General features: G+C 32.7%; 1 protein-coding gene across 2 annotated transcripts in view; it reads right to left on the reverse strand.

Moving 5' to 3' along the window:
- Positions 1 to 26532, reverse strand: part of RTTN (rotatin) — a 79087-nt gene that overhangs the window by 47213 nt on the left and 5342 nt on the right. Inside the window, exons 6-26 of one of the 2 annotated variants that reach the window (XM_054192803.1) lie at positions 25470 to 25584; positions 24796 to 24946; positions 23777 to 23942; positions 21072 to 21253; positions 18372 to 18487; positions 15062 to 15232; positions 13461 to 13673; positions 12131 to 12243; positions 10833 to 10959; positions 9893 to 10018; positions 7744 to 7860; positions 6719 to 6858; positions 6305 to 6476; positions 5235 to 5334; positions 4070 to 4158; positions 3836 to 3953; positions 3457 to 3553; positions 2588 to 2656; positions 2030 to 2218; positions 736 to 975; positions 93 to 237 (exon numbers count right to left, since the gene is read on the reverse strand). In XM_054192803.1, the coding sequence (XP_054048778.1) occupies positions 93 to 237; positions 736 to 975; positions 2030 to 2218; positions 2588 to 2656; positions 3457 to 3553; positions 3836 to 3953; positions 4070 to 4158; positions 5235 to 5334; positions 6305 to 6476; positions 6719 to 6858; positions 7744 to 7860; positions 9893 to 10018; positions 10833 to 10959; positions 12131 to 12243; positions 13461 to 13673; positions 15062 to 15232; positions 18372 to 18487; positions 21072 to 21253; positions 23777 to 23942; positions 24796 to 24946; positions 25470 to 25584 (2956 nt within the window). The remainder of the gene's footprint in view (positions 1 to 92; positions 238 to 735; positions 976 to 2029; positions 2219 to 2587; positions 2657 to 3456; positions 3554 to 3835; positions 3954 to 4069; positions 4159 to 5234; positions 5335 to 6304; positions 6477 to 6718; positions 6859 to 7743; positions 7861 to 9892; positions 10019 to 10832; positions 10960 to 12130; positions 12244 to 13460; positions 13674 to 15061; positions 15233 to 18371; positions 18488 to 21071; positions 21254 to 23776; positions 23943 to 24795; positions 24947 to 25469; positions 25585 to 26532) is intronic. The other variant, XM_054192804.1, reaches the window with a different exon arrangement.

Here is a 26532-nt window from a genome sequence, read left to right on the forward strand (position 1 = left end):
TTCCTTGAGGAACTCAGAAACAAACCAGTCAACCAGTTCAGAGTTATATCATTTCTTACAGTCTACAGCTAACTTCTTAGGTATATTCTTACATTTTTAAGCAACGATTTCAGGATCCACTTTAGATGGTCTGACTCCAAACTTGATCTCTGCTCTCTAAGCAATTTGTTTAAAAATCTTAAGACATCTACTAAAAGCTTCTCATCCTCCACAGAAGCTGGAAGCACTTGCAGAAACCTGCAATGCAAACAAAAATATTTATTTTCATACTTGTAGCACATTAAAAGACAGTTTAAGGTCTCAGCCTAATAGGACTGCAGTCATCTGCAAATGTGGAATTATAGAGTAAATATGTATATTACATATATTTACATATAGCAAATATGGAATTATATTAATTATGTAATTTAAATATATGATCTATAATATATATTTAAATGCTTTTACATAAAATATTGACTATATTAAATTATTACACTTATATACTATTATACCTTTATTGTGTATTATTACAATATAAAATTGTTATGTCATGTTGTCACTGATGCTCTCCAGGAACCTCCTGGATTGCTTATGCCCTGCTGTGTTGTCCCTCCAGCAGAGGGAGCAACTTGTATATATCAGAATCAAAGGTGCATGTACAATCAATTCCATAAATTTGAAAATATGAAAACTAGGAAATTTACAATTTTAGCATCATAATCTTTAATGGATTTCTGTAGTCAGTATGCGTACCTGTTTACTGCTTTTTGCCAAACAAAGCGCTTCAAAGTGGTTCCACAGGACCCAGAGCTGCATTTTAATGCAAGTCTGTCATTCAGAACATAAAAACTAAGCCTAGTGAGAGCAACCCTAACATCCCTGTGAGATACTGCCTGAATGACTGAATTAAGACAATCCTGCAGTCCATAGTTTGTGTGAGTTATTTTGAGTATAAGGATGTCTTCTGAGGATAGTTTTAGTGAGTCTAAAAATCTGAAAAGGTATAAGAGAAAAGTGATTAATAGCCAGTATCTTTACAAACTATTTCAGAGCGTTGACTCCTTTGCTTCCCAGTTCAAATAAGACAACAAAACATAAATTGCCTTAAAAATTTATTTTTGTTAACCAGTCCTTTTCTACTCCTTCCCCCCTCCTGCCCCTCCTCCAAAAAACCAAAACCCAACAACAAAAACAAACAACCCCACCCCATTTAAATCCTGAGCTGCTTGGGTTCTTTGGAAAAATGGCACCTCTCAAAAAGTCATATGAAAGGTCCTATTGCTTGTAATAAACTTTTCCTCCACCCTATTCTAAATGTTGGCCACTTGGACTATAATATTTTCCTGTTTTCTTTTTAAGGGATTGCTTTAGTTTTGCATGAGGCAATGGCTTAGAACCACACTGTTTACTAATAAAACTTGTATGACCCCTTAAAGGACACAAGCAAAAACTGAAAAATTGTCAAGATGGACAGAGATATAGATAGAAGCATTTCAGTCCTATTAAAACAAGAATCTTCTAAGACATTGAGTTCTGTATACAGAATAGTCTCAAAGAGAGAAATGATGCTTAATAAAGAGCTAACCAAAGGATGTTAAGGGCATTTTCTTCATTACCTACTATAATGCTTAGTATTGCCATTAAAAAGAATGATTATTTGAAATTTAAAGCCCCAAGGAAAGAAAGAGAAGAGAAAAAGTCATATAACCATAAAGGGGGAAAAAGACAGCCCCCTAAAAAAAAGCCACAATGACTACAAGAAAAACAGCCACAGAGCACATTTAAAGTTGTCTGAAATGAGTCTGACCGTCAATAGAAGTTGGATCAAGCTCTAGACTTCATTTATAAATGCAATTTAGGTAAAACATTAGCTGTGACAACGTATCTACAGCCTCTTGGGATGTGATCCCTTACATTTAAAAAGACAGCACTCTCAAATCACTAAAAACTTGAACTGCTGTTTGAAGTTGAAAACCTATTTAAACTTGATGGAATGTTAATTTATTTGAAATACATTGGGATTTAAAATCAAGATAAAATGGCTCACGTTTCTGCTTCCTTCTCATAATTTATCAGCTGCAATAGGTTTTCAATCCCATGATACCACGACAGATTCCAAGCCATCTTAAGCATATCTGACACAGGTTTCATAGTCAAGTACTCAGAAGACAATGGCACCACAACAGTATTTGGGCTAACTACATGATGAGCCGTGATCTTGACTGGGAGATGATACCTAAAAAAAAAAAAAATTTATTTTTTTTTTTTTTAAATTAATGCTCTATCAGACCAAGCTTTTAAATTTGCAAATAAAGTTTTTGAAACTCCTCTTCAGAGAACAAAGACTTGGAGAAAAAAATCATGTTTAAAAATGAGGACAACTTTGGATTTAACACCAGGTGTTTCCTTTATTTCTCCTACCTCAATACTTCAGGAAGGACAGCAAACGGAAAGAAACAAAGTTAACTCTAAAAAAACAAACAAACAAAAAAACCCAAACAAACCCATAAACCAAAAAAAACCCCACACCAAACCAAAACATCCACCATCGCAACCCCCAAAATCCACCTCCCACACCTACCAAAAATAAACCACCCACACATACCTTCTAACAACAGCAACAGGTAAACTGAATGCAGGTAGGCCAGTATCATTAATAGTTATGCCATCAGCCCTGCAAAAGATTAAGTTATAGCTGTTATTCCCTATTTTAAGCTTCCATTTTCTACTAATGTTATACTTACTATTTCTTTATTATTCAGTTTAGCTGTATTTTCTCCTCCAGCTAGCTCTCTAGTAAGCCATTGATGAATAATTTGTATTAATAAACATGATTCTGCAATGATTCTTCATGATTATGCAATATTAACAGTTCTTAGACCCCAAGCATAAAGTATACTTGTTGCAGATGTACTGCACGTAAAAATAAAAATTAACATACCAAAGCACATACTTGTTTCCTTTTTTCTATTACAGAAAAAATATGCATTATAATTCTTTTCATTATATTTCATGTGTGTGAATTCTAAAAACATATTTTTTCTGAAGCATATGCAAATTTCAAATAGTAAAATTTCATAAGCTGAGGTCTGTTGTTTTAAGGACAACTGGTAAAAAGCCAATGTAAATAAGAAAATTCTAATTAAGTTTAAAAAACCATGCCTACAGGTACGTATTTTATTTGTTCATTTTCCATTTATAGAAAAGATGGATTACAGACCAATCAGGGTTTTTCGAAAATTAAAATAAACTTAAAATTAACACTCATGTACAAAGTATTTATACTGCAAAGTTATGCCATGTAGACCCATACAGCATGCAACACAAATATTGAAATAATTTGTTTGGCCTACAAATATGCAATTTTGGATATATAAAAGTTTGGAGGATAATTTCTTTGGGTATTTATAAAAACTTATTTTCATTAAAACCTTAACATTTCGACTAGAGAATTAAATAACTGTTTTTCCATACCACATTTCTGTTCTTGCTACTTCATCAAACAACAGAAGACAAAGCAATACTGTAGTTTCAGTTACAACAGCACGATCATTTTGGAATACGAGGGAAACTAAATAAAATAAAGATATTTAAAAATGTGTTAGGAACACACTGGCATTTAATAATACATAGAAAGACACTGGTTAAAAACAACTGATTTCCACAGTCATTTTGCCAACATCTTCAACAGATACCAACACAGGTAACACTAGCACACAATGCTATATCTTTTAATTATTAGAGACTCTGAAGCAATCCAAGGTTCTGAAGAAGGCTGTTGGTGTGAAACATCTAACCATGTTTCACACATTTTCTTTCCAGACATGTGTTAAAATAAAAGTAGAATCTTTACCTCTAAATAGCAAAAGCAGTGAAGACGATTGCTGCGCTAGGGACAGACGAACAACTGGATCAGCATATACAAGGTTGCGTAACAGTGTTAGACATGGTAACACTATGGATTCCATAAGCTACAGGAAGAGAGAAAAAAAATAAAATACAGATAACAATTAGAATAATCTATTATGAGATGTTTAAAACAAACTATTACACTATGAACAAATACAACTTGTAACAATAGTTTTACCTTGCCATCCACATGTATACATTCATTAAGGTAAGTCAAAATCTTTTCTATTACACCCAACTTTTTCACAGTGCCATGCATTTTGATATCTGTAGGAAAACCAAAAGATAGTAAGAATTACTGGTTCTGCACCAATTTAATATGAACCTTCTTTCTGCAAGATCACAAACTCTTGCTGTTAAGAAAAAATTTCCAAAATTGCCAATCAACAGAACAAGTACAGCTCTAGCTCGACCAAGGCAAGCCTCCACAAGTCTTGTTATCTGACTACACTGGCCTCTTGAACAGCAGACTCTTAAATATCTTAAATATCTTCCCACAAGAACTTTATGTTCCACAATTACAGTGATCCCCAGCGCAACTCAATTTCAGTCAAACAAGGATTGATTGCACCTGTGATGCAAAGTTGTGATGTAAGTGACTGATCATAAAGAGTAAAAGGAGGAACATTTTCCCTGCAAACATATCAGATGAAGTGCCACAGGGAGTTTGCCTCTTGATATTGAGAGAGGGTATAATCATGGGAGCTCATCTTGAGTTTACTGACCCTTCATTCACACAAATGACATTTCAAACCATTTTAACTGCAGTTACTACTTAGACTAACTCAAAATGGAGGAAGAAATTCAGAATGATAGAAGAAATACTTCACTAAGTATAAAATCCCTTTAGCTAGCCTAAGTAATCTAAGAATTAACTTTCCTAATTAAAATACAACACCACCAAATATATATATATATATTTGATATTCACCATTGCCTCCCTCACTCAACACTGAATATCTGAGTTAACAATAGCAAAAAATTTGAAGCACCATTAGTTCTGAGACAGATCAACAAATTAACAAATACTCAAAAGGAAAGGCAGAAAAAAAAAAAGCTCTCACAGAGATTACAGACTTCAGCTTACTTCTCTATTACCCAAGGGAGCTGTTTTTTTTAAATAGCAAGACCATTATTTCTTATTCTTGAGGGCAACAACAAATAACTTTTTTTTTTTAATAAATTGGTTATTGATTATCCACAATAGTGTTAAAATTCTGGTCCAACAACATACATAAAAATTACAAAGATTACCCCTTAGTAGAAACATACACAAAACCTAGCAAAACTGCAAGCTCAAGCAATTGGCAGCACATGAACACAAATTTTCTGAAGAATTTTACCTTCTAAAATGATAGCTAGCTGCTCAGCTGCAGACTTTCGTAAAACTAGGTCAACAGCATCAGAAGTCAAGATGTCATACAGCTTTTCAACAGTTTCTGCCTAAAAGTAAAACAATATTAGACTTACATTCAGTACTCTATTATGAAACAAGGTAACCAGACAAATTTCCTAACAGAAAGTAGAATATAACAAGACAATATTTTCCAGTGCGCAACAGAAACGGATTTCTAACAAATAATGCTTAATTTATGCAGGACTATAGAAAGCTCAACACTACACAGAAATGTTACAATATGCTTCTAAGTCTGAGAAGGGGACTGACTTTTTAATGGCCATAGGGTTAGAGAAATTTAATTAATCCTACATATCCACACAAATTTCAGGTCCTAACTTTTTGAAGTATGTAGGGGAAGAGGATAAACCAAGAGTACAACAAATGGTCAGAATAATTTTTTCAGAGGGCAAGCATCTCAGCATTTTTTGATATACTGTTGTTAATCTGAAAGCATTGAAGGTAAAGAAGGAAGGAGAATGGAGCAGAGATGGTAAAAAAAGAAAAATAAGAGATACAAGTTTTCCCATAGGTCAAATCCTTGTGATTTGTTTTTCACTTTGCAAAAGCAAGTGAGAAAACACAGACATAAATTTATAATCTGTTTTAGAATATTTCATACTAAAAATTAATTGTGCCTATTTCAATAAAAATTGATTTTGTAGGGGGAAAAAAAGCTCTATGAGAAAAATGCAGAATGAAATACCCATGCACAATGAAACTGTTGTAAACAGAGTGGGCCTTTGCTCTTTGTACTCAAGTTAAGTCTTGCTGTTAACTTACCTGCAGAGAGCAGAAAAAAAAAAAGAAAAAAATTCTCAATTCTTTTCTTATTGTTGCATATGGCAGCATAAAAACTACTCTTTAAATTCACATAGAAAGGATATATCAACAGACTGCTTTTTATGAAGCAAACCAATTTGTATGAAATATTGTAACCTTCAAAAACGGATAATTTCAGTGACTGGGCAGGTAGAAGAGCTGATCAGTGACACAACATTTAGACGGCTTACTCACCTTAAATATCGACTCCTTTTTATCATCCAATTTTAGCTCAATAGCTCTTTCTAGAATAAATAAGTTTGAAATGCTGGAAAGCACACTACCATGCAGATGTGGACGTTTCAGGTTTGCCCCTTCTTCATTCAAAAGGTGGAATGTTAAATGTTTAAGTGCTATAGAACGAACCCTAAAGGAGCAAACAATTAAAATAAATATATAAAGTTCTCATAGTAGAATACTTTAGCTGCATAGTTCAAAATTAATTCGTTTATAAAATTAAGATGGGGGGGAGAAGTACTTATTCAACTCAATATTGCTTAATCTACCTTTCAAATTAACTCATTGCATAACAATTGGGATTTTTTGAGAGTAGACATTTTTGTCACCAACATTAGAAAACATGCTGAAAACCTACAGGATGTTACTTACAACTGCTTTTTTGAGAAGAGAAGACGTAGAGCAGCCCGTACTCTAGTAGTTCTAGGGAGAATACCCTCTCCTGTGTCAGAGGTTGTTTCACTCAAATTGAGGATACAGTTACCTAGCGCATCCTTTGTATCAGCATAACCCTAAAACAAAGGAAAAAAAAAAAGAAAACATTCAATTTCTGCAGATTAATATTCCTCAGTAAAAACAATTTTATAAATTAATAAATGTTCCTGTATAAAAATCAAAATAAATATTTTTACATGGCCCAGAGGTACTTTGACCTGAAGCTTTACCCTTCGATCTGTTAAAACAATTCTTCCATTTCAATCAATAAAATTCAGTCCCTACAAAAAAATGACTTCAAAACATTAAATGCTATCTATTTTCAGATATTTAGTCAAAACATTTTCACACATAACCAAGACAAAGCAGAATCAGTTACAGCAAGTAACGATACTGCAAATATTTAAACAGTAGAGTAAAACACAAGTCCCAGTCAATACTTGCTGATTTCACGACAACATTTCAAAGTCTCACATTGTAGTAATACCAGGCTAAAATTTGTCTACAAAATCAAAGTAGTAACTTTGACTAGTATTAAGACCCCTATAAAAAATTTCTCCATTTGACAGGTGACAAAACAAGTCTGTGGGTATATTACTGTTAATCTGTTAATTAACTCAAGTCCCTCAGCCTTTCTTCATAAGAGAGGTGTTCCAGTCCCCTAATCATCTTTGTAGCCCTTTGCTGAACCCTCTCCCGCAGTTCCCTGTCCTTCTTGAACCAGGGAGCCCAGAACTAGATACAGTACTCCAGAACAGAAAATTTCAGTTTGACTGACTAAAACGACAGTCATTATGTGATACAATCAACTATACCAGAGAGTAATAATATCAATGTGTTATTACTGTTAATCTGCTAATTACCTGCTACTTAGGTGAATATTTTGCTTGTTGTTTAACATGATAGTGTTGCTGTTTACACGATTTCATACATCAAATTCAGATTAAAGCACTTAGAAGTACCTGTAAAACAGGAATGACGGGATAGAGGGCCTCAATAAACTTGTTCCAAGTCAATACTGCCATCACTAATCGTCCCTGCAATAGATGCATCAGAATGGCCTTGGCTGTGGAGTTCACCTGCTCAATAACAAAAAAGAAACTAATGCAACCGCAGATGTGTCTAGGTCAGTTTGTCAATGCTGTAATTGGAAATGTTATACAAAAACATCTCAGAGAGAAAGAATCTACAGACAAAATATTGTCACTGCCGAATGCTACTTTTAAATTGTCAGTCACACTAAACATTAGGTTGTTAGAAAAGCCTCTCAGAGAAAAAACAAAAATAGTTCTGCCTAAATAGCACCCAATCATTTTTCCCTTAGAACTCTAGCTTGTCTGTTCTGAAATAAAAATAAATCATTACTTCAACTTAAACTTATTGGTCCCTCTATCCTGCAGGTAAAACAAATGCTGTTTCTTTTCTTTCCTGACCCTCCATTTCTGGAGTGCTTCATTCTCAGTCTTTATGATATGCTTCTGAAGATACAGGAAGAAGAGAGACTTAAAGCCTGTTCCACAGCCATTTCACTTTCTTGAGGCAAACAGTCAAACTAAGAAGGTTACCAAATATTTCAAATTGTACATGAATTCATCTGAACCTCTTTATCAAAAAGGAAAAAAGGCATATGATACAGCACTTACACTATATTAATGTATCCTGTATACCATATATAATGTATACTATATTTACTTGCTAATTTATTACTACAGTGGGAACAGGGAAAAAAAAAAAAAAAAAACCAGTTTCTCAGAATTCACTCTGCCTTACATAGTGTTACCTTTAGCAGCTAAACCCCTACATTTTACGCCAGATCCTCTCCCCCCAGGCAACAATAAAAGCCTTTAATAATATCACTGTAGCCTATCTTTAAGGGACTGTATTTGTAAAATCACACAGCAAATCTTAAGCCCAACCTTGGAATTGTCACACGCCTGAAAGATTAAACTGATGCTTTATGAAAACTGAAGTAGCAGATATACATCCAATAAATAAAAAAATATGCTTGGATATGATCGTGATTACATACTTGGTTAGAAGAATAATAAGAATGCATTATAAGGTAAAGACAACAAAATGAGATAATTTTGTAAATGTGCATTCTCTGTCTCAATGATCTTTTGAAATTCAATATCAATTGAAGTCTATTTGTTATGCTTGACCAATCACTATGAGAGTAACTAGCAGTCTTTTTAATAAGAGATACAAGAGAGTAGTCAAGCAAAACAAATGCTTTCCTTGGAAAACATAAATTACATATGAAATACAAATACATAACACATTATCAAAGATATTTTACTTCTCCTTTTAAAATGCTAACATCTAAAAAAAGCACTTCTAAATGAAATTGTGCACAGTACTATGTAAAAAAAAAAAAAAAGAAATCTCTTTTTAGGAGACAAGCTAAAAAAAAATAAATTTTTTAGTCAATGTTCTTTCCTCTCTCATCAGCTATAAAGTAGTTACAAATTGACCAAGTAATGTTTTCCCCCCTCTCAGAACTCACTACTTAGCTTTATACGTAAGCTAGGAAATAGCAGATATATGTTAAGCATTCATGTATATAAATTAACCCAATGGAAATTTGGTCCTATTCTATAATACTACAAAACACTCTTATAATAGTCAAGTAATTAAATTTAAACAAAGATGTGTTTGTAGTGACAAAATATGTTTTTAGAGCAAATACACTGCAGATTTAAAATGTCTTTTTGCTCCTCAACCAATGAACACATTTCAGAAGTCATCCCACCTTTACAAAGGCTTGACACTTCATGTTTTCCATCATACACGCTATCTCATCATATGCACATTTTACTAAGGGTAAATGTATTTCAGGAAAAGATTAGAAAACATAGCTTATTTTATTTTTCATTGGTCTTTGTTACAATTAATAGCATCCTACGCATAGAACATTATTTTGTCTCGGAATTCATCATTAAAAAAAAAAATCTTACCATTTACTACAAACTCCACTGTTTGCATAGCTTTTCTATATAGAAGAAACTGTATTTAGTCAAAACTTCAAGTAAACCTCAGAGCACCATGGAGAATATCAACACCTACTTTGCATGCACATCAACTTACAAATATAGCTACTAAACACAGTACCTCATTCTTATCTTCCTGAAGGCCAAACGCACAGATTTCATATAAAACTTTTGGATGAAGAAGAAAATGTACTCCATGGCAGATTGAAGACACAGGCTTTGCAATATTATGAATACCTAAACAGTCCTTCAGTAGAAATGAAGTTGGTTAGTTTTAAAATTTAACATAGCCTCCACTACTACATCTTGTTTTATAGACAGTCTGAAGTTGTCATCCAGTGAAAGGTTTTCTCCATGCAGTTTGGAAAACTACAGTTTTGCAAGCTAAACAATACAGCCCTCGAAGAACTTCATAGATCACTAATTGCAAATTTCTGTTGCTACACAGCACTAAGAAATACAAAATAATTTTGGTTTTATTTTAAATAATAGTGAAATAAATTTGACAAACTTTATATGTTGTTTGGCATTACATTAAAATAAGCAAACCTAAAACAGCTAAGTAAAAATCTCACAAAAAGATACAAGCGTCATTCAGTAGTTGTTTGGTTCTTTTTTTTGTGAAAGACTAGCTCCGGAATCTTTGTACATTACCAAATTGTACTGTAAGTACAATAAGTTTAGCTGATGCCCATTATTTGTGAGCCAATATTACTGAATACCTAAAATGACCTGATGAATATGACGTTGCCATTCTTAATATAGAGTACAGTCATACTTTTAGGAAGTTCATGCTCTTTATCCCTTGGACTATCTTTATAAAAAAAATAAGGCAGTGACAAAATATCCATATAAAACTAAATCAAAACAAAAACAACCCCCCCAAAACAACAACAAAAACAAATTAAGGTTTTAAAATTATAAGTACACAAAAGGACTTACAGATTTCACAGCATATAACACGGTAAACAGTATTTGCATTAAAAACTGCTTTTAATGAGGAAATCATATAATCCACATTACTTAGCACATCACCAAGAGCATTAAGCATTAATTCTAACCTTAACCACTTCCAAACAGCAGCGATAGGCTTCAGTTTTTATATTCAGCAAAGGATGAGACAATAGACGGAGAAGCACCTTCTGACCCTCAGCCTGGAGCAATGAGTCAGCATCGGCAGACTTCCAACTAAAAATGAAAAATAATTCATTTAACTTATTTATTTTACAGTACCCAAAGATGTCTGCAAATATTTTCCTGTTAAATTTCAGGTAAATCTCTGAAAAATACTTCCTGAAAAGGTATATATCCTGAAAAACGACTTTACAGACAGAAGTTCAGAGATCACAATATATTTGCCAAAACCAAAGTATCAATCTTCATATTTGTATATCTATTTATTTTTTTTTTATACATGGAGGTAATCAAAGACCATAGTCTTTTGAAATTCTCTCAAAAAAATTAGGAACCTGACAAACATTTATGTTCATCTGAAAACATAAAATTCTATTGAGCTTCAATAGGCTCTTCAGATCATGGTGTATGATTATAAAAAAATTTCTATGCTTTCAGAATATTTTCCTTCTAGAGGTAAAAGTCCACCTTGCTATCACTAAGTAAATTTATGTTACTTAAAAAATTGAAGTGAATTTCCTGTTGCCTGAACAGTAATCAAACAATAATTAATTTTAAAAGCATTAGAACACTGAAGTGTTTTGACATTTCATAATTTAAAAACAATATTAGAGAGCTCTTAAATGTAGTTTCCTTTGAAAAAAATCCCTAAAGTCAAATTCTGAAACAGTATAAAATTAAGATTTTGTATTTCTAATTAAGTGTTCAATATAGAACTTTTCCAGGCACCACAGGGTAACTTAAATTCTCTAATTAAAGACATGGAAAAATCTAAAAAGCAATAACAACATGCTGTTTAATAAAAGAGATGCCATATTCTGTTACACAGCGTCTAAAATAAAATAAGCCCTTTAGGATTTCTGAAAGTAAAATAAAAGTAAGTTACACAAATACACTTGGAACAAAGGAATTTTAAAAAGTTTAAAAGACAGGTTAAAGTGTTTTAAGACTGCTTCTTTGTAAGTCACAACTTTATATACAAAAATCATAAAAACTTATATATGGAAAAGAATAAAACATTAGGTTTTTTTAGCACCTGAAATTCAATTTTCAATAAATCTACTACAGAATGACACAAATTATTTAGAAGAGACCTTTCAATGGCTAAATGAAAACCATTATTCAGATAAAGGAAACAAACAAGTTGAGCTTCTACTTAAGAAAGGTTATCCAGAAAAAGGATTGTATTGTCTCAAGTAAAAGTTTTAAATAGTAATGTACTTACATATTTGAGCATATGCGAACGCATTCCTGAAGAAAGGGAAAGTGTTGATGGTAGGGTAGACTACTTAAGGCCTGATCTGCCAATTCTACTAATTCAGAAAGGTTCCTGTCCCCCTGCGAAGTAAAATGAAGAGAATGAGAATGTATACTAAAAGTATACAATGTTATTGCATAATCTTTCAGAATTTATCATCATTTAATACATCTGTTAACTAGGGTTTGGTTCAGCCTTTCACAGAGTTTATAATTAACCTGATCAACAAATTCAATAGACTGCCAACAAATAAATTTTATAACCTACTCCTAGGAGCTGAAAAACCCTTCAGCTGCTGAATCCAGAAAAACTTCTATTAAACTCAATGGGAATAATGTATGTGTAACATTTTACAGCAACAATACTATAACTCTATTCAAAACACTTTCTAAAAGGCCCAAGAATAGACTCATCCTTAAATACTTTATGCTTTTAATCAAATTATTATTTTTTAACTCAATATGCATTTTATGTGAGAAGACCATAACGAAATATTTAACTATTAAACTTTTAACAATTCATTATTAATATTAAAGACCAGGTTTGTGTGCGTTTGGTTTTATTTAATTTAAGGACATGTGTCTTCATATTTTTGGTTTCCAAATACATTAAACAGGAGCCGTTTAAATTTGATGCAGTTAACTTCATTGTAAACAGTATTTTATGAGCAAAGTATTGTTCCTATCAAGTTCAGAACCTGCCTATATAAAAGATAGGTTAACTCAGATTTAAGATAGCACTACATTTATATTGCTATATTTTATTCATTTCTTTAAGTATCGATGGAATCAGTATTTTGCACAATTACTTGTCCATTTGGATAATGGAGAAAAATATTTCTGTACTGTGCTGGAATCTCTAAAAAGGCAAAGATATCAGTCGTCATCATAACAAAGTGAAATAGACAAATCTCACATAGTCTAGAAGTAGTTGTTTATCAGAGTTACAATTGAAAAGTAGTTGGGAATTAAAATTTTCTGAACTATTTGAATACTAGGCAACATACACACACACATATACACTTCTTTCTTACTGCTTTGCCCATAAAAGGTCTTGTGACCACTTCCAATTTCCACATGTTTATTTCTTTGTTTTTACTTAGGATAATATTTTTACAAATATTATGAGCAGTATTAGTGAAAAAAAATATAAATTAATTAAACCTTGAATGGTACAGAATACTCATACCTAAGGATTTTCTTTGGCTATGCTAGACTACAGTTTTTACCACAGAGAAAGGGAAGTGGAAGAAAGAAATTTGCATGCAGGGAGTATTCTATATAATAAAATTCCACACCTTCTTATGAACTTCAATCATAAAGCTACAAGTGCATTCGATTGAATATGCAGCTTCTGAAGCTTGTTTATAAATACTGTAGTTCTCAGTACTCATCTGCTCCAGATAAGCTGCAATGGATTCATGAATGCTTGGGTGTTCCAAGGAAAAGGACAAGTCCAGAGAGAGAAGAAACAAAGCGCTCAGCAAACTCTTTTGTACAACTTTACTCGCCTTTGAAAAAGAAAACAATTGTCAGAATAACAGCCTGGAAATACCGTAAAACCAACAACAGCACTTGTAGTCATTCAACAAGTACAATCACTATTGCTGCTAATTAAAAGTTAGAGAAAGAAATACATATCAAGTGAGATCTGTATGAAAAAAATTTTTTTTAATTAAAAAGTGAGAGGTCATTAGATATCAGACCTGCCACCAGTCACAAAAGCTGTGTATGATCCAGCCACAGCACTAACCACACACACCACTGGTCAGGGTCAATTGGCTGTCTAACCACTAGATGGCAGAGAATACATAGACCACGATTATTTCTGTATTTACTAAATAGCTGTCTACAATTCCACATAGTAATATCACATACTAAGAACTGGGATTTCTGTTGTTGTTGGTTTGGGGTTTTTTTGTTTGGTTTTTTTTTGTGTGTGTGGTTTTTTTTGGTTTTTTTTGTTTTTGTTTTTTTTTATTGCAAGTGTTCAGTATTCCTTCAATTAAAATTTTCACTTCAAATTAACTTTTTTCCAACTCCTGTCATACACAGAATTCAAATTTTGTATTATGTACATAAGATCATAAAGACAAAAATTATAAAAAGTTATTAGATTAGTATGTCTGCACTTATTTGCAGGTACAAGACACTACTTATATTAATACTAAAGGAGTTAATATTTGTGACAAAAAGCCTGTAACATAAAATCAACCTGCTAATGAGATTGAAGAATGTCTAAAAAAAGCTACACTGTAATAAGAACTAATCCTAAAAAAAATGTAAACCGATACAAGTTGAAACATCATCTAACACTTTCCATCCCACAAAAATTTGCAAACATCAGATCTGCCCATCTGAAATAAACTGTGGGGGAAAGAAAAAAAACAACCAAACACCAAAAAGCTGAAGAGCTACAACAGAACTTTTAAAGAGCATTGGAAGCAAAGAATAATTAAAATCACTACGACGTATGAAGCATAATTACTTACTATATTCCATCAGATTAAGAGTTACGATTTAAACACTATGTAGTTCTAGTCTTACTTGCACGCATACTATAAACGAGCAGGGGGCAGCATAGCTTTGCAAACCATGCATCATACCAGAAAAAACACTATAGGAGGAAAAAGAACACTGAATTTCAAAAAATTATTTAAAAATGTATTAAAAATGTTTTTTGAAGACTTGAAATCTGCAGAAGATTCTGCAGAATTCACCAATAACCAAAAAACGGACCAAGTTGCCTTCTGTGATCATATATCAGCCAATGTAAATCAGATTAATTTCTCTGTCCAGTGGCTATTCTCCCAGTATTAAATCACTGAGGAAATACCACTTTTTGCCCTCTTAAAATGCAAAATCAAAAGACAATCACTTTAAATTAGTGATGGCATACCTTTTCTACAGGGAGAAGTATTTGTAGCAATCTAACAGTGAAGAGTGAAACGCTAATAAATGCCATTCTGTGATGCACCAACATGATCTCAGGCTGCTCTGTACTTGTATTGGTTTGGTGATATAAAATAGTTTCTCCAAGCAAACCCAAGACCAGAAGCAATTTGTCTTTCTGAAAACAAAATCAGAAACACAAGCATTAGAAATAATTGAAACATTACTGTGTCTTTACAGTGTTTATACAGCACCCATAGCATCATTAATTATGCCAATTATACAAAATCATTTTAAAATGCAGAAATGGTACAAAATACACAGCATTTTGTTTGTCATCTGAAAAGAAATGTGCATTAGTTCTAGATCTCACGCTACTTTCATTTGCAGTTCTGAATACTTTAGTCAGTAATTACCCATTACTGGTTACTCTCCTCCCTCCCCCCTTTTGTTCCCCCCCTTAATTCCTTTTGAACTTTTGGCATTTTAACTATTTTGAAGTTCACTTTTAATATGGAAATATTAAGAGCTGGTTTGAACCTGCTAATAAAGCTTTACCTTAAAACTAAACACAAAAAAAAAACCCTAAACAAACAAAAAAACCCACAATCCAAACTTTGAGAACATCAAATGTTTTTTATGCCTATTCATTCTCAAAGGAAACAGCAGCACATTTCTCAGATTACATAAAATCCTGCTTAAGAATCACTTTGTTTGGATAAAGCCAGCTCACTGGCACTGGAGAAAACAAAATTAGTTTCTAGAATTTTGGTCACCTGAAAGAGCCAGGTTTGTACTTAATGACACTAGAACAATGGTAGAATTAATTTCAGTTGTCAGTTTTGTAATGCCAAATAATGATTAAGGCAGCAATAGCACATGTGAGATTTAGCTTATTAATTCCAGAAATTGATAATGACTGTTAAGCAATTAAGCACTCTTTATCTGACTCAATAGAGTTGAAGAAAACTACAAGAAGCAATTGACTAAATCAAATCAGTCTTTTAAATTATAGACTCATAGAACAGAATCATAGAATGGTTTGGGTTGGAAGGGACCTTAAAGATCAGTTTGTTCCAACCCCTCTGCCATGGGCAGGGATCAACACACATGTGTATTATTACACAGTGAGATGAAAAGGATTCATTTTTCTCTTCAGGAGTTCAAAACAGTAAGTTTCTCTCTGCCCTACTGCAGTTTGCGGAGGCAGAAAGAGCCTCTGCTTCAAGACCATGGAGTCTCAAATCAAAAGTAGATTCAAAAAGTTCATTCCTCCCTCAGACAGGGATGACTGTCTCAAAGTCATCTGATGCAAAAAAAGCTGAGGTGTTACATCAATCTGCAGTATCTAATTTTTTGGCATGGCAGAATCAAACTGTGTTGAAGTACACATGACAAAACTGGAAAACAGTAAAAACTTTACTTGGGAGGAAGGGAGCATAAACACACCAGCAAAATAACTAACAGTTACAAACTTAAGTATTTTTGAACGGGATTTCCAAAATACTTCTTTTTCACAAAGATATTCCAGCGGAGAGTTTTAAAATTGGATAAACAAAGAAATGTAAAGCTATAAAGTTATGCAAGAAATGCTTTCAAGTTTCCTAAAAAGGAGACACATGACCTCCTTCCCTTCGAGCTAATACAAAACACAAAGAGGAGGCATGTTTTCTAAGCACTGAAGCCTAACAACTCTAAAAACAGTCTACTTTCTATAAAAGAAATTTTATTTGATGCAATGCTAAATAATATAAAGGTAAGTTTAATGATTATTTCCTAAAATTGTCCATTCAGTTACTTTTATTTACTCAAACACTAAGAAAGATGAAAAGTTATTTTTTATCTCCTGCCTTGCAACTGCTTTATCAAAATTGCTTTAGTGAATTGCACTGCACAGTCCAGCTCTGCATCACAAATTGATGCAGACTGATAACTTTCAAAGGGAGATGAATTTTATATCTGAAAAATATTTTACTAATAAATCTCAAAGTTCTAACAATGGAATGAAATTATATCAACAAAGCTTTTTTTCCCTTATAAAAAAAAAAAAAAATCATCAATATAATTGCATACAATTACCCAGCTTATTTGCAGTTTTCCTTGTTAGTAGCCTAGAAGCAAACACTATCCTACTAAAAACAATCAGTATGATGTATGTGTGATGATGCTAAGCTTCTACTGTAATTTGACAGATTTATATGCAATGGAATATACTGATTCAGGTCACACAATAACTGGACAAAAGATTATATCACTCTTCTTAGATTAAATGTTCTGCAAAGAATCTTCAGTACTGACTTGATGTTGATTAATTATTTTGATAATTAATATCAATATGATTTTGACAGATCGGTACAGTAAATTCAAATAAAAAAGTTCTCATTCACTGCTAGGGCCTATAAATAATCTAAATATTATCATTTGTAACATAGAGAATAGGGAAGCCTACAGTAATATTTTAATTAATAATTATTGCAATACCATTATTTCATATTCAGTATTTTCAAGAATTCTAGCCTAAGAGTTAATGTGCATTTAAGACTACATTTAACTCAAGTTTTTAGACAAGTTTCAGTCTGCAACTTTGGTATATTTGTTACCTGCATAAGCCATGCTGGCTTATGTTTCAGCTTTCACTTGTCTTCAAAAAAGCAAGTCATCTACCGTTATTTCATTTGTAATTCACTAATTTGAAGTTTCATGTATATAACAACTCTCAACCATGCTCAGTTACATATTTCCGCAATTTAAGTTGTTTGGTCAATGGCACCCTACTGCTTTGAATCCCTCCTGGGCCCAAAAGCCTTTTCCTTTCTTTCCCAGCCAAGCAGCAGAGTTAAGGAGAGCTGAAATCTGTGCAGGGATCAATAGGTTCTGTGTAGGAAAAGGATACCACATATCTTACAATTCTAGTCTTGTATCTAAACAATTATCTCCCTAATTTTAAACAGTTTATAAGGAGTAAAGAAAGTGAAAGTTGTCATTTACATCAAATTGGCTTCCAACATTTGTAGTCAGTATTTTTCCCTCAGATCCCCTTCCCTACACACATTTCTCTGAACGGCTGCTTAATGGCCTTTCACTACAAGACAAAATTCATGACTTATTTTCTTGAGGTGAAACTTCAAGTATCAGCTAGTAAAAGAACTTACATTTAAAATAAAAAGAATGTGCCAGTGATAGAACTAGTAATAAACTATTTTACATTTTCAAAAGGGTAGCTCAGCAGAAGATTAGATATGTATATGAATCACTGCAGAAAGTGATTATAAAAGCAGACTCTTAAATATGGCTGATCAAAGCCTAAAGTGTCTTACCAATTCCAATGCAAAAAGACTATCATCTTCCCAAACATTTTCAGAAATAGCATCACCAATAAGGAACATGTCTTCAACAAGCAATTCAAGAACTTCCATCGTCACTCTCCTACTGCCTAGGAATACAAATGAGAGGATAAATTAAGTACAGACAAAAATATTATATTATGATATTTAGAAAACATTATTTTGAACAAGGCATTATTCCAAATCTGAAATTGTGGTATTTTTATTTGCCTGTGCACTTCTACTAAACTAATGCTGCCCCATGTACACATTTCACACAACACCACTGAATTCTGAATTTATTTTTTAAGTCCCTTTTTCATCCTTCAAAATCTGTTCAGTTTTTTAAAAGCAAAAAAGCAAGCTCTACCGCTTGTTATGATTGAACATTATTTTCTTTGTCACTTTTTCTATTTTTGTCACTTTTATAGATTTTCACAGAATCATAGAATGTGTTGGGTTGGAAGGGACCTTTAAAGGTCACGTAGTCCAACTCCCCTGCAGTAAGCAGTACATTGCTATACGCTGTAGAAGCCCTGTTGATATACTTGAGGAAAAAAAAAATATATATATATGAGTGTGTGTGTGACTATATATGTAGTGACAATGACCACAGCTCATGCAATTTGCAGACCAAGTGATCTGCTCTGAGTGAGCATATGGCAGAGAATGGTACAGGACCTTGTGAAATCTTGCTTTTTCCTGTCTCACAGAGGTGCTGTTTTCCATTTATGTTAGGCAAAATGTTGCCCATTTGAAGAGTACGTGCCTGAAACTCCAAAAAGCACTTTTTCTTCACAATTATTTTGCAAATTCTTAATCATATTTCTGTGTTCAAAACATTTGAAAGGTGACTTAACAAATTTCTCCATAATAATGCAAGTATCAAAAAATGGTGGTTTTAATTTGAATTATAGTTTCAGAAACATTTTTAACCAATTTTAAACCAATTTTAAAATTTTAACCAATTTTAACCAAAATCAAAGAACCTGCAACCCACACCATTATTGATTTCTGAAATGACTTCACTCACAAGACAGGCCAGCACAAAGGAATAAAAATTCCAATTAACATCTCCACAAAGAACAGAATTTAAGCTTAACTGAAATATATGTTACATTGTAAAATACAAGTAAGCAAATTATACAGTAAGCTGTTTTGTTGGTGTGTTTTTTTTTTTCTTTACCCAGTAATTTAAACAGGAAGCAGAAAATCTACACTATACCCTGTAAGGTGATAATAATGTCAGTAAAAACGCCTGTTGATTTTACTGAAGCAGTATTTCAGAAAACATAACCACACAAGACACATTGTGTTACTGTGTGTCACTGTCTCACACCATCACAATGTGCCTTCAGATGGCACGATTTCAGATCAACGGGAACAGGATAAAAATATTTGTTTGTTTACAATCTATGTCTCATTACAGCAGAGTGGAAGAAAGAAGAAATATTATCTAGTACAGTATAAAAAGTGTAAAAATACTGAGGGCAAGAGAAACAAACACAGATCAACTTCATCTGAAAATGAAACTGTTTTAATTCTATGATAAGATGCAAAAAATGAATCGTGAAAGATGGAAAAATTCACTATATTTTAATTCTGCAGATTTGAAGTGACATGTGCCAGAAATGGAAAAGATAGAAAATACATTTTCTGCAGTTTTACTTTATAAATGAAAGAGAAGATGTCAGAATGTGCTTGTGAAGAATTAATATTTAAATATCACTATTCTGAAAGGAGAAAAAAAACTGTTATTCATTTTAGTTTGGTTTATTACCAATAAATGAGGATTGAATACTTTTCTTGTGGACACAGATTAATGCTGATGTTACTATGAAATACACAAGTAAATTAGTAATTTGTGACAGAACAGAAAGTCATAAAAAGTTATAAACAACCATGAAAACAATAGTAAGTGGAAGTTTCATACATATTTCATACAATTTTTATAAGCTAAAGCCTCTACCCAGCTCAGGAAATGTTGATAGGTTTATTAAAAAAACAACTTTTAGTATTCTAGTATAGAAAGTACACATTTCCAGCTCCTATATTTGAAAACCTTACCACGTTTACCAATACCTGTTTTGAATGACATTGTTTTACAACTAAAAGCTATTTTAGACAACCTACAAGCAAAGAGACTGTCCTTCAAAAAGGCTTTGTAATTTAGAACTTTTGCAAGTTAAAATAAAAATTATTAGTTGCAATGAGAATATGATTACTTATATTTCTTAAAACATAATTATAATTTGTTACTGGATGCATAAGAATAAAACCAAACCTCTTCCCAGAGTTTTTCTTTATTATTTCTTGAACAGTAGGAAAACCCTATGCTCAAAGAGATCAGAACACATTTTAAGTGTGGTTATTTTTTCATCTTCTTGAATAACATTTTATTCGGCTACACCATTTTTCCATCACACACCCACTTCTTCCTACCACTACTTCCCACCATCAGTAAAAAGCACTTGAAACGTCTGCAGCAATTCCAGAAGTCAATCAGAAGATTTGAACTTCATGACCTGAAAAAAGTCCCTAGAAAAGAACTGTTATAACTAGTTACAGTATATCAGTTATCACCTATACCTTATTTATTGGAGCTACTCACCTCATAACACCAACTTTTTAAAAAGTTTGTACTAAAGATGGGAAGGATACATAAGTTAAGTACTTAATTCAAAACTGTCTCACCTGTTCTTAGAAGAGGCACTGCATTTTCCAAGATGGAAACACAAAACTGAGGAAGGCTAAGCTGCTTCATCTGTAATTCCAAAGTGTCCTCATTTTCAACATCTGGTAGGTCAATATGTCCTACCTCAAGTGGGGAATGCAGAGGGATTCTGGAGCTTATATTTGCCTGAGTACTGTTTCCACTTAAAACAACAAACAAACAAAACAAAATAAATAAAAACGGGGACGTACTTAACTCTTGCAAAGAGAAAACCCATATATGTATGGATGTTAAAAATAGCATCAAGTATTTTGACGCGTATCCTTCCTTGATGCGTATCCTTCCTTCTATCCCAGTCTTTCTCTGCTATCCACCAGTGTTGCAGGAATAGGGGGATTTTGTTTGGTCATTTTTTTAAATGTCAGAACCGATAGCATCACAAGTGAATGCCTACTGTTTTGGCAGTCATCTTCAAATGCACTTAGAAATGTGCACTGCAAGAAATACACATGCAATGAATACGATATTACAAGAGAAAAATCAGTTGATTTGAAATGTTATTTTTGATGAACAAAGTCTATCAGTTGCTTGAAGCAAGGCCACTTAATAAATCAAATTTCAGCCTGACCTATACCTACTACATTAAAACCACTCTATGTGTCTAGCCACAAGAATACTTAGAAGGAAAACTAAATAAGTGTGCCCTACGTTTAAGCCTGTAAGACTTCTTTGTCCACCGTAAAATGGAAAATATCACCTGCCCAATAAAGCCTTAAGTGCAGCCAAATATATATTACAAAATATACATATAGTTATTATATTTATGTTTTAAAATTATAAGCTCTAGATATAGTTCATAATTTTATGATTTTCCAACTGCTTTTAAAGAGACTAATTCTATTGGCAGCATTATAATTAATACAACTCAGAATGAATGTTTTTTTAACGTTTTCTCTTATCCTAAGTAACATTTAGTAATCTTGAATTGCTTTAAAAACCTGTATGACTTTTATAGTTGTTTTTTTTTTTTGTTTGGTTGCTTTTTTTCATTATTAAACAAGCTGAAGAAACTAAATCATGGCATGACTGTGCTACATTATATTGTTTAACTAAATGTAAAAGATGTCTAAAGAACAGCAATTAAGAATTTAAAAGCAAACTGACTTTGGGAGGTCAACAGAAGACTATAAGCAAAATAGAACAGTCCACCACTATGTAGTGGTTGATTGCACTTACCAGAGGGTAAGGAAGGAGAAGTATCAATCATAAAAACAATTCAGAGGAGGAAAAGTTAAGTTTCCAGGCAGAATTTGAAACAGACAAACAGACAGATTGAAGAGTCTCAAGATTTAAGAACAAGGAAAAAGAGGAGTTACATATAAAATGGCAATAAACAAATAATTTATATTACAATTATGTTGAAAATTACAAGATTCACTAAAAGGAGCTCTTCTATATCAAAATCAGAAATGTTAGAGCAACGCTACAGTCATTTCCCTCTATCATATTTCCTATTCAACATCATGTTTTTCTTTATGCTGTCTCTGGGCTAAATTATATCTTTGTAAGAAACAGGATTCATAGGCAGCGAGCCGCTCTACAGCAGCACACAGGATGCAAGAAGATAAAAGTTACCACTCCCTGGTTTGTAGATGTCTCATTATGGCCTTAATTGGTGCTCATTCTTATGCAGATTTTCTTACTACACAGATAGCTGGGTCATTCCTATCTCTTACACAGTATACACCAGCTACTATTAAACTGTTAACTGTTCAGGTGGGGAAAATGGTCAGGTCCCAGAACACGTAAAGCTTTGAGTTCATTTACATTGCCAATTAGTTGCAAAATAAAAAAATGAATATATTAGACTTAAGATGAATAAAAAGAACCTCTTAATGTAATGACTCTCAAGATGCATTTACAATTTACTACGTGAGCTATTCTCACCTGTAATATCACAGTCTATTTGAATACCTAGGAGTTAGTCAATCACTAAGCCAATATACCATACAGATGCAGAAGAACTACCAACAAGGACACAGTAAGGATTCACAAGAACTCTTAAATTGCTACATGCTACGTGGTTCTTGAACAATAGCTTTAAGTCTGGTCTGTCAAGATGAGTAACAAAAACACACACAAACTCAAAATTTTGAGGGTATATAGACAATTAATAATTTCATATTGGAGTTCAATTTTTGGGTGATATACAACTGAAATTTGTTGTCAGATTTAAGAACAAAGTTTAAAGACTTTAAAAGAAATCTTCATACAGCATTGCATTTTTGACAATACCGTATACTGTTACCTATGGGGTAACCGTTGAACTTATAAGAACATACGGTCATCTGCTGAAGAAAAAGAAAAATCTCTCATTTTACAGCAACAGTCTGAATAAATGCTTTTCTGCATCTTACAAATATATGCACGAGCAATAACAATTGGTACTAAGAGATTTCATTAAAAATATTGTTTGGATACAAAATGTGGCAGGTAAAACTGATCTTATGTATTCTGAACACCATTTAAAGACTTAAACTTCAATTCTTCAACATCTTTGTGAATTTTCACAGGTTAACAAAACTCTTGCATCATCCTACACACTGACAGGGAGCTGATGATATTTTTTTTTTATTATTTTTAATTTTATTAGTTTATTTAATTATTTAATTTTTAAAATTAATTTTTAATTGAAGGGTAAGTTATTTCTTAATAACTTGTTCACCTGGAAGATGCTGCATCCCAATCTTGACCATCTCCTCTGGGACGCTGAACTGTCCGTCCAATCACAGATGGACGAGGGCTACTACTTCCAGGTGATGCATTTTGAGAACGAGGAGGACCTCTTGCTTCTTGACAGTAAGACATAGATGAATTCTGGGAAGCTGTGCCTTTATGGAACACAAACCATATATTTCCCACTAGTGAAATCAATTATTCTGAAATATACTACATAGTGAAGTAAAAGTAACTGAGGTAGGATATGGAAGACACCAAGTAAATATTGGACAACTAGGACAACCTATCACTGGCAAGTGGCAGAGTTTGGAAACTCAATTCCAAGCCAAAACCACTGAAAATTACAGTTGAATCATAAATATTAAGTTTTAAAATTCAAACATTGTGTTTGACTAAGGCTATTGGATTTGTTGATGTTATAACTGAATTAGGAAAGAAACAGACAATAGACTTTATTAAGACACCAAATACAGTGGCCATCTTATGAAGAGAACCAGACTACCAATTTACAGAAACAAAATTGATTAAATTCAGCCAACAAAATGGAAACAGGAAGATCATTATAACTAATCTACAAAATGTAAACGTTGTGAAATAGCCCTAGTGACTGTAAAATCCAAAAAAATGATTAAACTATTTTCAGACAGCAGAATAAAAAAAGAAAATTAACATAGCTCATGAAATTAATAACTAAGTTGTTAGGCACTAATAGCTTGAAAACTTTTCTGAAACTTTGCCCACTTTTATTTTATAGTTTTCATTTAATTTTAGTTAAAAATCCCTCTTCTGCTGACATACAAACGGTTGGATACTAGGAAAAGTTGATGAATGGAGAGCCACAGGAAACTGTAAAAATTAATAAATATTTTAAAATAATGCAAGTACTCAAAAAATATTTACTAACATGAATAGTACTGAACACCACAATTTAGCAAAACAGTTTCAGAAGGTTACATTTGCTATAAAGCAAACACAAGAGCATTTCAAATATTTAAAAATACCTACCTTGCTCTGTGGAAGAAAAACTTGGATCTCTGTGAAAGTTAAGTCTGATTCTCAAGGAGATGCACAACTGTTGCAGGCACGACACAGCCTGCAATGCCAACCGATGTCTTCCATCTCCTCCAAAAGCCAGGTTTAGCATAGACAAAAGGCTCTGCAAATATAAAACCATCAACACTGGTAGCTGAACATTAATGCACCTTCATGAACAACGATGCCTGCAAGAGTCTTTCACTAAATATAGTTCAGAAATGTTTCTAAGTGTTTGGAAATCACAGGAAAGAATAAATAGGCTTAACTACTGTTTTCTTACTGAATGCAAGATTATCAGTCCTAAAGAAAAAGCTGAGTTCCACATTATATTTCCACTAAAGTCACTACTTTCATTACTGGAGCCCATCAGAGGGTGTGACACAATTTTATCTTATCCAGAAGAAACAAAGTATTACTTCACAACACACTTCATTACTGATCAGCAATGTACCTTATTACAACTAAATAACTTTCTAAATACAATATATAGCTAACGTCCCCTTCTCTATGCACCTAGAGTTTACATAGAGGAACTTCCGTTTAGCTATTTAATTTAGAAACAAATTGTTTCATTTACATCAGTTCTTACTTGGCACAACTTATACTATAACAATAAAACCCTTAAACTTTATGTGAATTCTTGCCTGTACAATCTTTGGCCTTTGAAGGAAGATCTCAGCAGGAAAATCTTGCATAATCACATCCTGTAGAAGCTCACACGTACTCCAAATTAAACTTTGGTTGTTACTTCTCAAAGAGCTAAAAATGCAGTTCATATTTAAATATGTATTACAACAACAAAAAAACCAAAACAACCCAACTAGTAATCATTAGCTTTAACAAGTCTTTATAAGAAAGTTATAATCACAACACTGAAGAATCTAAAGAAAAGAAATGCTGCAATTCTATTGCCGTACCGTTTTTAAGTTCGAATTATTCTTTAGCTATGCTAATTCTGTACACAATAAAGCACAAACTCAATTCCAGCTGTTATCAAACCCCATGTAAAATTAAGTTCCCGGAAGAGAAATAACTTTATTGATTCTGAATTTGAAATTAACATAAGAAAGACTGGAAATTCCCTGTGAAGCTAGTGATTATCTCGGTGGTATACAGCAAGTAATCTAACTCTTATCAGCAAGAAAGTTTTTTTCATTACCAAGGCTCATGTATAACTTAAAAGCACTTGAATTACATATGTGGGGAGTTACATAAAGGAAGAAATTTATTAGCTATCCTCTAACATGTATATTAGTAAATAATAAGAACCTTTTGGGTATTTTACTTAATTTTTTTCTATTTTTATTTGTTTCAGAAACCACTGTAAAAAAATCAAACTTGTCCAGTTTTAAGGATCTGTGTTCTTTTTCTAGACTCAGGCATAAAGGAAATTAAATATTAAAGATGTTTTCCAGCTGCAGACACCTTTCAAAAGGGGAAAAAAAAAAATTACAGAAAAGCTTACAGTTAGAGTAGAATTGTTAAATAGTCCAGTCCACGATAACTGCACTGCTGGCTGTGCTAGAAATCTATCACAGCTCTGTGTCAACTCATAAGGAATACCAACTACAGAACTTTTCCTTGGGCCACTTCAAACACTGTTTTGTTTTTAACTCTCATTTAGAAAAACAAATCACTGCAGAAAGATGATCTGAATGACTCAATGCCTGGATAAGGCATTGTACCTAAACTTATTAGCTTAAAGCT

This window comes from Rissa tridactyla, chromosome 2 (genome assembly GCF_028500815.1).
Source record: "Rissa tridactyla isolate bRisTri1 chromosome 2, bRisTri1.patW.cur.20221130, whole genome shotgun sequence".
NCBI lineage: Eukaryota > Metazoa > Chordata > Aves > Charadriiformes > Laridae > Rissa > Rissa tridactyla.